At 37.5% G+C, this 11841-nt stretch overlaps 1 protein-coding gene across 1 annotated transcript in view; it reads right to left on the bottom strand.

The window, feature by feature from the left end:
* The window catches only part of THBS2 (thrombospondin 2), a 36394-nt gene extending 24559 nt beyond the window's left edge, over positions 1 to 11835 (bottom strand). The window contains exons 1-9 of the mRNA XM_003204057.4: positions 11779 to 11835; positions 10733 to 10807; positions 9304 to 9860; positions 7736 to 7820; positions 3715 to 3911; positions 2823 to 2963; positions 2447 to 2543; positions 1752 to 1922; positions 760 to 936 (exon numbers count right to left, since the gene is read on the bottom strand). Of these exons, the coding sequence (XP_003204105.2) occupies positions 760 to 936; positions 1752 to 1922; positions 2447 to 2543; positions 2823 to 2963; positions 3715 to 3911; positions 7736 to 7820; positions 9304 to 9860; positions 10733 to 10807; positions 11779 to 11785 (1507 nt within the window). The 5' untranslated portion in view covers positions 11786 to 11835. The remainder of the gene's footprint in view (positions 1 to 759; positions 937 to 1751; positions 1923 to 2446; positions 2544 to 2822; positions 2964 to 3714; positions 3912 to 7735; positions 7821 to 9303; positions 9861 to 10732; positions 10808 to 11778) is intronic.
* Positions 11836 to 11841: the final 6 nt, after the last annotated feature.

Here is an 11841-nt window from a genome sequence, read left to right as displayed (position 1 = left end):
AAAAAAAAAAGCTATTCAATTGACACTGTGTAAAAGCTTGACATCAATTTCAAACTTATACCCCTAGAGTAGAAATATAAACAAAGTGAGGAAAAAATATATATATTTAAACTCCTAGGAAAGAGAAAGAGTGGAATGAAAACTAATCTCTTTACAGATTGCTACATGTAAGTGACGAACAAAAGTATGACAGTATGAAAAAAAGTGTGTTGCATATGTATAAACTATATCTATGCATACATTCAAAGTCTGGCTACTGGGGGATTATGTCTTTTCCTAATGTGTAGTGCCAGCTTCATTGTAGATGGAAAGTATTTCTGCTATGCAACAATAAAAGTGCTGAACTATAAAAAGTTAATTTCTCACTCTGTTAATGCTTAATGCCTAATCATAACTTGGGAAGTTCATAGAACCTCAGACTGCATTGTTACGTTCATTCTAAAAACATCATTAGACAGATTAGCAACAGTAACTACATGCAAACTAAGACATGGAGATCAGCTGTGAATATTAGGAGATTACACAGCAACTGGTCTGCAACAGGATCTCCAGTTCTTGACTCCTGATTCCTCCACAACTTCTGTGGCCGATAACTGCAGAACCTGATACTAAATCTCAAAACTTAGACAAATAAATGTCGTTTCAATCCCTAAGCTTTTATTTTTCTGTCACAGAAATTCATTGTAATTTAGAGTTGTATAAAACGAAGTTCAAATGGAACACTATTTTGTCACCTTGGATTTAAGGCCACAGACTTACCCGGGCATGGGGCCTTCTCACATTTCTCTGTTTCACGTCCATTTCCAACACAGTTTTTCCCACCCATCTGGGGAATAGGGGAATTGCAGAGGCGGATGCGGGTGATATTTCCTACTCCACAAGTAACTGAACATGAGGACCAGGGAGACCAGTGACTCCAACCACCATCCTGACGTACTGCCAGAGAAAAGAGAAAAATTCAAGGAAATACCCCACCTGTTGTGGTAATACAAATCCACCTGTAAGCTTACATCTTCCGAACAGTCTTTTGCCACATGTGATACACATTTACTTTTCTACTACTATCTCTTACAAATCTCAGCATTTCATCTTGGTCATTCAAGTGCAGCTTTCTTAAGAATCTCAATGATCAGTAGAGCACTAGAATGTTAGACATTTTACATAAAAATAAACTTGTTCCAACTGAGCAAATATTTATTTAAAATGCACATTTGGACAACTAGCAGCTTCAGCAACAACCTTAGGCAATCATATAGCTTGCATATAGCAGTTACCGGCAACAGTATGAGATACAGTTCTGGGTAAAGATCGTGATTTTTCTATGTGCCTTAAATATAAAAGCAGTTTCATACATTCCAAAAGTCCTCTATGATTACTGAATTCCTAAATTCTACTCAGCTACTGAAACAGGCCAGTAATCGTGAATGAACAGCAGAAGATATCTATTTTCCCCACATATCATAAATATGAACCAGTTTCTTTATGCTGACCTCAAACAAGAAAGTCCAGTTTGTAATGTGAAAGAAAAGATAACCTACTATCTTTCTATTCAAAAGAGTGCCCAGAATTCACACAGATACTAAACTGACAGTAAATAGAAAAATATCGAAAGGGGAGACACAACAAACAACGTAATGAGAGTTATGCATATACTTAGTGACTAGCAAGTGTTCACAGAAAACTCATTAAGTTTATTTTTGCTTTGAGAAATGAAAAGAAACTTTTAAGAAAGGGAGAAACTTATTACTTACTCCGATGGTCACATTTCTTGAAGCTACACATTCTTGTCTGAATGTGTGGGCCTGTACAAGCACTCCTGGTGACATCACAAGACCTTCCTCTCATCTGAGTCCCAGAGCCACAGGTAACTGAGCACTTTGTCCAGTCTGACCAGGGTGACCAGCCTTCCTCACTATCATCAGCTTCAAAGTAGAAGGTATAAAAAGAGTTTAGCATTGAAAATTGCTTCTACTACCTTACTTGGAAATTTTTTACTTCTCCTTTTCTGTATTATATATGCTTTGTCCTTTAGGTCTCTTCCTAATTTTGCTTTCCTGGGTTGTCACTGAAGTTGGGAAAATATGGTTAAGAGGTTAGCCCAGATTAAGTTCTATATATTTCTGAAATTCCCATTCATGAAATGTAACTGCAAAAGGCACTGACCTCTGGAGGAAGAAGGATATTTTATCCTAGAATGCATTGAGACAAACACTCAATTCTCACCTGCCTTTAACTTTAGCATATAGATCAGTACGAGATGTGGCATCAGGTCTAAACAAAATATTAGCACGAACATGATCATAAGCACATTGTAAGAACATGCTCTCTCCTCTAACCAAGTAAAAATCTGAGTATATTGCCTTCACCTCATTTTGACCTTTGTGATCTACTAGTAGTGGTTTTAGAAATCAACAGAGTCTATCTTTTTCTTTAGATAAATACTTACAGTGAGAGCAGACTGGACAGCATTCACCTTCAATAAAGGATGGATCAGCACAAGAAACTGGTGGACAAGTGATTTGATGGCACACAATTTTAGAGTCCTATAAGCAAAGGAAAGAACATACTGACATGCTCACATAGAAAAACAAATCAAGCTGAGCCTATGGGGAAGGTTTCACACATAGAATTTGTATTTATTCTAAATGGCATGGACTTTGTGTGTGTGTGTGTGTGTGTGTGTGTGTGTGTGTGTGTGTGTGAGGATAAAAGTTTCTGAAAGTTTGGGCCAAGCCTTCAGTAAATGTGACCAGATCTGGACAGTCAAACTGGATTAAACCTATTGTTTGTTGGTGCAGAAAAGAATATTTCCCAGATCTTACCTGGCAGGTGCACTTTGTGCAGCTATCTACAATCCAGCTTTCACTATCTGCAAAGACTCTGCCATCCTGCCAGCAAACTGATTGGTTCTTGAGTGTTTTGTTAGGCCCAATCAATTCCCACATAATTTGGTTCTCTTCAGACTAGAAGATGAAGCAAATGAAAAAAGTTACTGTACTTTGTAAGCAAATAGTTTTAAACAAAGCAAAACTGAGAAACACCACCAGATTTAATTTTTCTGTTAAGAACTCTATACGTTTACTCATACATAAATACAGTGATCTCAGGTACAGCAATATTGTGAAGCTAACGGTACAAATAAGTTCAAATAGTACCAAGGGAAATCCATTCTGAGGAGGCTTTCTTCCTTTAGATGGGAAGATTTTACTCTTGAGACATAATGGTGTAATAGTAAACTTCCTTCAGAAGATACTAAGTTATCCAAAATAAGAAGAGTGGCAAATTTCAGTAAAATGTCACCACCTTACTTCAACTATCAAAATTCCACATGCATACTTATAGTTTGGTACTCCATGTAGCCACTTGCTGATATAAATAGTATAATAATGGTAACAGTGTTCTAACAGTTTACAGCTACAGTTTACAGCTTGCTAACTTTCAATTTCCATCCTTGGAGTATGTTTTAGAGACTAGATTTCTTACTCTGTGTAAGAGTGCATGTGCTTGTGTTCCTTTAAACCCAATCAGTTAAAACCAAGCCTTCATTAACAACTCACACTCAAGAACTACTTTACTGGTCACTTGGAAAATGTGTCTAATCTCTACAGTGCGTAGGTATCCAAACACACATACCTCTGTTAACCACCCCAACTCTACCAGTATGAAGCAAAGCATTACAGCAAAGGTAAGTTTTTCAGACTTGAAGGTACTTACCACTTTTTGGAGGTTATCAGCTAAATTGTTCACCACAATGCGCAGGCCAGTGAGCTCAGTGAACATTGTTCCCAGCTCTTCACAGGACCGGTCGCAGAACTCAGCCTTCTTCTCTGTTTTTTCACCTACATATTCAGTCGTGACAGCAGGGCTCAAGTGAAGGATTTCAGTGCTCTCATTGATGGTGTTCACTTCAGCTAATTGCAAGAGAATGAAAAAGAAGAGATGAATATACAGAGTTCTCCCACAGTTTACAATTCCTGCTAAAGTCACAAATTGGTACCCATGGAATAGCTTCATGCCATTTTATACCCTGAATAAAACAGGGGTTAGATGTCAGATGGTTCCAGTTATAGTCTTTCCCTTTTCAAAACTAAGATCCAAGCTTTGCTTTATACACTCCTCACTCTAAAACACCATTGGTACTGAATCATATTCATTTCTGAAGTAAGTGCAAGTAAAGGACACAGTATATTAAAAAAATAAAATCAAAATCAAAGCCATCTATTCAAAGCCATGAAAGATTCCTTTTTTTTTTCTTCTCCTTCCATAAATCTTATTATATTTCCTCAGTGCAGAGAAAAAAAAGCAGTTGAAAGTCTACCAGAAAGTTGCTGATATGGTTCTGCCCATATATCCCATGTCTAGTTGTCCAAATTTGAACAAATAAGCAATTTATGTAAGACTCTGGACTGTTCTGTTTTGCATTGCTTGATGTCAGACTCAGAGTAGTATTGATAGCTTAATTCTGAACTTAAGTGGAAATTAAGCTGAGATCAGTCTGGATATTTGATTTGACTCTAGCCAGTCCTTCAGGCAGGCCTTAATTAAAATGAACTTCAGGTGCATGACACAGAGAGAACTGAACATGTTCAAATACCAGAATTTAAAAGATCTGTCTATTGCAAACCCTTAAAAAAGAAGGTAAAAGAAAGCATCAGCAAGAATTTTTAAAAAGTAAAGAAAGAGTACTCGTAACTAAATAAAACCTAATAATAAATACAACCTGAAAACTAATAAAATTTGTCTTCTGTTAAGCATTTAAATCCTCATCAGGTAAATATCCTACACCTTTCATGGAAGCTTTATTTAAGGACTCAATGAGATGTTCAAATTTGTATCAGCTATAGAAAATCCATACTGTTCCATCTCTCAGAAAAGATTGTTTACTTTGATTTAGCAACTCAGCTATAACTCAAGATTACCAAGCAAAAGAGAAGCAAAGCATACAGCAACTTAAATCAGTAGAGCAATGTGAGCCTTAAAACATATACTAAATATCCAACACTATTCACTGTTGATAAATCATTAAAGGTGGCAATGCCACAAAAAAAAAAACAAAACTAACCAATAAGATGACATTCAAAAATTACTCCACAACTGTATTTAAGATGCTTGGTTTGATGTGCTTTTCTATTAGCCATGGAGAATCTACTGCAAGCCAGGGACTACAACTGCAGTGTTCCAGCATTTATGTAATTGCCTATTTTCACTTATAGGATGGAAGAAAACTGATATACCACATAATGATTCAGAAGTCTCAGTGTTGTAATCATTTAACTGCTTTTTGATTCCCTGGAAAGAATGCAGTTTTCCTACCCCACTGAAACACTAAGGTCCTCAGATTCCCTCTTAGTACTTCTCAGGTCATTCATTTCATATTTCTCAAGCCAACATGGAGTATGCCTTGACTGGAACATTCTAAGAACATTAATAAAGATGCAATCTCAGCAGGAAACATAAACCAAAACTATGTCAGAAGAGCTAAATCCACACTTCCTACTGTTACTTGGCAGCAACTTAAAGAAGATGCCTGGGGATCACTGCAAAATCAGTTCTCTGCTGCTGGCTTCCTGCTAATTTCCTAACGACCACGTGATTATCCTTAAAATGAGAAACCAGAAAAGCAGAATGTACATCCTCTCACATATGCAAATATCATGCTGTTGATTTAGCTGGAGAAGAGATTCTAGTTGGAGAAGGAATTTTACTGATGTATACACTCAGGTACACTTTTATCATCTGTCCTACTCACCACTGTGCAAAACCTGCTTAGAGTATTTGCAACTGCCACTACAGAGACACTTTTCTACACACAATTCAACAGCAGTCCCCAGCTACCATTTCATCATACCTCACCTTCTCATACTAGAATAAGATGCATTAGAGAAACACAATTGCATTTCTGAAAAAGCAGTAGCATTTCACTGATAACGTCTGCCACATAACTTAGGTAAGTTTCACACTTCAGCACCTGTACCTCAGTTCAGTGGATGGGCAATACAAATGGGAAAATACTTATTTATTCTGTGGTCAGTAGCATGCCACTCATGGCTTTGTAACTGTGATAAGGTGAATGGGTAAGGCTATAAAACCACAGTCAAGTATGTGAGATGCTTCTCAGGTCTTTCTGATGGCCTCAAACCACAGCATACCATTAGCCCTCTTCTACCATTAGATAAGCAATTTCCATATTGAAGTGTTGTCTCAATGGTGTAAAGTAAAAATATTGTGTATAGAACTATTCCGTAAATATTTTCCAGGAAGGATAAAATCAAGATCTGCATAGGTTACTGGAACTGAAATTTGGTAGTTGACAGACATGATAAAATATGCATTATAGCAGATACAGTATGTATTAGCATGTAGAACTCAATTATCTTTAGGCACCCATTGGCTTCCCCTTTATAGTAGAAATACTGTACTCAAATATTCCATTTTTGCTTGGTAATATTTCAAAACATTTGGACAAACAATCTTCCCTTGTATTAATCAACAAATAAAAACACAAAAGATTTAAAGATACCCTATCTAATTCCCGAAACCATCCCTTTTATTCAGATTACATTTAGCTCTAAATATATGTTCTATTTTTCTATTTTTTCTGCAGCAGTTCTCAAGCACTTTCTTCCACTAACAGTTTAGTTTTTTGAACATATACATACACACTTATACAATACATAAAAGTGTATATTTATATACCTTTCAGAAATTTTTAATTACAAAAACTCAAATCTCTGTCTCTCTGAACAAGTTTATACTGCTGGTGCTTAATTTCTGGAGTTTGTACAAGCAAGGAAAAAGGCTGAGTACAGCCCACTTAAAAGGCTCAATGTCTTATTTCTATCACTTCACCAAGAAATAATTGCATTTCAGATGAAAGGAGTTTCATATAAAACCCTAAAGTCCTGACTGCCTTGTACAGCCACCATGTTCCTCTAATGGAATCAGTTATCTTTGAGCCTTTACTGAACTGCTGCCAGTAACAAACCCTGGAAAGCAGAATAGCACCTCCCATTAGATCTACTACAAAACCTTAGTGAACACTTGACAAATTTTCATTACTGTCATGATGAATCCAAAAAACTCCGACGCACAGAGTGCTCACCTCCTGGAGAGATCAACATGAACAGGACTAAATAGAATATACTGTAGCCTGTCATACGCATGCCTTCCATAACTACATTTTTTTTCTTATTTTGCCTTGGTTGGTTTGATGAAAACCCTTCTGGGATTCAAACCCAAAGCCTCTTTCACTCAATAAACTCACTGTTGAGGAATTAGTTGTCTTTAAGACTTGCCAACCTGCTCATGAACCCACTGAGGCTCAGGAGCATTAGTCAGAAACAATATTCTTAGTCCTGTGCTCAAAGCATCAGAGATTTTTCCTCATGGTAAAATACAGATATCTAGATATGTAATTCTAATTATTTTTTTTGCTTGATAGATTTTTATCTCAACTTAAAAGCAGATAACTCAGATAGGTTATAAACCTAATCATCCTGAACTAGAGAAGTAGGTTGGACTGTAGGAATGGTATCTCAAGGTAGCAAACAAGCACGTTCCTTTTACCACCAAAAAGCAGCTTGCTTTCTTCATTATCAAGTAAGAATCCTCTACAATTTCAAATACATCTGTTTCATGGCATTAATACAATATGTCATCATTGGCATTCTCATTTTAAAGTTTACTGAAAAACATTAATGAGGTAAAAAAAAAAAAGAAAGAAAGAAAGCCTTACTTGATTGGCTCCTCTGGCATCCTTTTTTACGTAGAACATCCTCTATGGAAGTATCAAAGATTAAATGAATATTTTGTAAAAGACCCTGTAATAATAAAAAAATATAAATAAAAACCAGCTTGATCAATTTGGGATTATACTACCTTAAGCCCATACTATGAGCATTTAGCCATGATTAATACCAAGATAAATCAATCTCCATGGCATGAAAAAAATATATATTGATAGTTTTATTATATACAATTTCAGTACTTTAAGCAACAAGTTATGTATTTTCTGAAATAGGTCATAATAAATCAGTAATTCATCAACTATGAGCTCAAATCTCTATTTCCATAGGGTGCATTTTACATTGTAGTTCCATAATACATTGGCCATGATGTCAAAGCCAACTTCTAAAGTTCCTACCCCACTGTACCTCCATTATTTTCCAGTTTTCCATGCATCATACCTTGCTCTCTCCTCAACTGTACTGACACTACCCTGATACAATACTATACAGACTAATACGTTTCACTTAAAAAAAAAATCTACAAAAAAGAAAGGAATTATTTAAATAGCAGATTTCAGTGGTCCATTGAACTGTACAGCTCCAAAACTAGTTCCATCAGCACAAATGACTGTCAAATGTAGTCATGGAGGCAGAGAGAGAGGGTGTGAGCAAGAACTTCCCGCTTTCCTGCCAAAACTAGTCAACCCATAGGACCACCCTCCAGCATGTCACACTCTGACTGACAACTAGATGGCACAACAGGATTAGAAAATGAAGGACTTTTCAAATTTTTGAAGCCATAAATTAATTTGATTTCAACTTTAAGTGCAAAGAAGCCATCCTTAGAGCACCAGAACCAGATCACATCATTCTGTGGACAAGACGTAATTCTCATTTGATAGGAGAACTAGAGAGTTTGAATGTGCTTAATTTTAAAGCAGAAGAGAAGCAAGATGTTTTTCCATAAAAAGAAAAACTTTCTACCAGACTGATCAAAACACTTTGTTCTGGTTTTGTCTGCTTTTCAAATGTCTCTCTTTTTAGCTTTGAAATTGAAATGAAAGGTTATTCAGAATGGTAAACCAAGATATTCCATTAAGGGAACAACACCACATCTTTCAACTCTATTAAAAATTCTTCTCTTCCTTCACCTGATTTTTTTTTCAAAAAAAATTTAACAAACATTGACAGGTTCTGTGAACAAAATTGACATAGTGCAAATAAACAAGTTTTCAAGATATTTCCAAGAATCACTCCTAAAAATGTGACATGTTCAGAAGTTCCTGCATCTGGAAAAGAAAGAGGGTGGTTGTATAGAAACACCCATAAACAGACTGTGCATTTTTCCTGGTCTTAGACTTTTCTTTATCAGTCCTTTGAATTTTCAGGAACTCCCAAATACATGCAATAGGTATCCAGTAATGAATAAAAACATATCCTGGAAAAATTTGCTTGGCAATACCTCTGACCTCATCAAATCCAAGGGTCTTTGTGAGAACAAAACTGCACCAATTGCATCTTCAGTGACTACTTGCAGCTACATTCTTACCTCACCAGAGACTTACAGGTTACCTACCCTGAAATGATTCTCCCGAATGGATCCTTTCGCCACATACATTCTGCTGTTCTCTGCTTTCAGTTGCTCATAGAAAGGCTCCTCCAGGATGAAACTGTCGATAAGGTCACAGCCAACATAGAGGTTGTAGTTCTCTCCTGCTACTTGCACGGTGAGATTCTTCCACTGCGAGTCAGCAAGGTCCACGTCTTCCAGGGAAATCACATTCTGGAAGCCATCCACCCAATAAATGAGGTCCAGGGTGTTGGCTCGGCCATTGGAAATTATCTCAAACTGCCTCTCACTGATGCCAGGACCTTCTAAAGCAAGGATAGTGCCTCTAGATTGCCTGTCCTGTCTCAGGATGGCTGAAAGAATAAAGCCCTCATTTTGCCGTATGAGTTTAACAATCTTTTTTAACTTCTCTGGTTTAAATGGAGGTATATGGTCAAACCGAATGAAACGATATGCTGGGATAGCGGGATCTGGACCCCGAAACAATTTTGCTCCAATTGTCTTTCGGTTTATGTTACTGATCTGAAGTAAATCAAAGGTATTCTCCTCTTCTTTGGCATCATCTGAAAAAGTAAACAGCACGGGACAACGTGACTACAAGAAGTGTCTTCAGAAACACAACTCTGCACACAATACTTAGTAACTGCAACACACGTGAAGATTAGTAAACTCAATACTTTCTTATAATAGTTCTACTACCATGCAAGTTAATTGTATTTTTCACCTGTAATTTTTATTTATGATAACTCTCTTCTTCTATGCACGTAGGCATAATTATATAACTCTACATACAACCACACATTTTAAGAGCACTATATAATACAAACTTGCACACAATACATGCTGTATGTTCATGCCTACACACAGATGCATGTAACAAAGTAATCATTAGATATATATATTATATATGGATAAGGAATGAGGCAATTTCTGTATTTTTACTATCACCTAATAAAAATCAAATTCTGAGAAGCCATCTGGCCACAGGAAAACAGGAAGCATGAGAAGCGCTTTTTAAAAGTTCAGGACAAAGAGTCAGATGTAAATGAGGGCTTGGCATTATGCCAATTTACATTCTACTACATTTGGTCAGCAGAGAGTTATTGCTCTACCTCCATCTTTTCAAGAAATTCAGCCAACTCAGCCATTCTGTTGCTGCCATACATTTACACCGCAGAAGTAAGCATAACAGCAATTAGTTCTGATCAACATAGGGCGTTGATCAATGATTTCTATAGAAAACTGCTTTTAGTTATTAGTTATGGAATCTCCATTTTGCAGCAGCTAGACGCAGCTATCAAAATAAGACCCAGCAACTACAATTCCAAGATTTTTTAAAAGTCTTACAGAAATACTGTGTCGTCTATAAGCCTGGCAACTCTATTTAAACCAGATTTCAGGTTTGTAACTTAATCTAAGAAGCATTAAAACTTACCCTGAGCATCTGAGGAAACCCACAGGGTTATCAAGACAGCAAGCCACAACAGCCTGCTCCTCTGCAGCATAACTCCTATGAATAAACAAAGAAGTAGTATTAGAAAAATAATTATCAACTACAAATATTTTAATTAACCACAGTATACACCATAAACAGAATTTTCATTATATACTACACATATGAAATCAAAATTTTTATATTCTCTAACAATTGTCATAGATATTCTGGGATTAGTTTTATTTTATTATATATTTTATTCCATTATGGCATCAAGCAAAAGGATGACCAATAAGGCCCTTTGCAATTGATACAATGTGGCATAGATACCACCACACAGTACTGCATAAGACAACACATAAGTAGCTGCATCTTTACATTGGATCAAAACGCTGAAATTTCTTGTTCATCTAAAATTCCTTGTCGGATACAGGATCTTATAAAGGCCAGTTCTGACTACTGGAAATAGCCTCCAGGATCTTTCCCAGTATCATCATACAAACTCCTCTTTCTCACACACATACCATTATCCATTCCTACAACGCACTGTACCCAATTACAGCTGGAGAAAGTGCCTTTCAACACGATGCTATTCCTGCTCTGCAGCGCTGTACAACCGCAAGACACATAATTGCATCTCCATATGCGTGCGCTCCCACAATGAATGGAGCAGGCGGCGGTCGCTTGAACGTGCAGACGTTCGCTTTTCTGCATGCACCCATCAGCACTCCCAACACTCTACACACGTTCGGAAGCGCTCAGGGATATCACCTATTTCCCTTCTCATACAGATCTTTTTATCTCCAGGAGCTCTTATCATTCAGCGCCTCGATGTACTACGGCTACAGCTGCACACCGACGAACGCCGGGCAGCGGCTCAATCCCAGCTCTCGCTCCCCTTGGGCTCCCCCAGAACAGCTCCCACCCCGGGGCAGGAGGTTCCTCTTTCCACCCCCCCTAGAACCCGAGGGGCGCACAGCCCGCTGCCTCGGGAGAGCTGTCCGGAGCCGGATCAGCCTGCAGAGACGCGGCGCCTTACGCCTCACCTGGCATGAGGAGAGCCGACGGGGCGAGAGGGCTCTGCCTGCTCCCAGGGCGCTGCCGGCGTT

The sequence above is a fragment of the Meleagris gallopavo genome, chromosome 2 (genome assembly GCF_000146605.3).
Source record: "Meleagris gallopavo isolate NT-WF06-2002-E0010 breed Aviagen turkey brand Nicholas breeding stock chromosome 2, Turkey_5.1, whole genome shotgun sequence".
Classification (NCBI taxonomy): Eukaryota; Metazoa; Chordata; class Aves; order Galliformes; family Phasianidae; genus Meleagris; species Meleagris gallopavo.
Note: the sequence above shows the minus strand (reverse complement) of the source record. Positions and strands in the feature narration are given on the sequence as shown.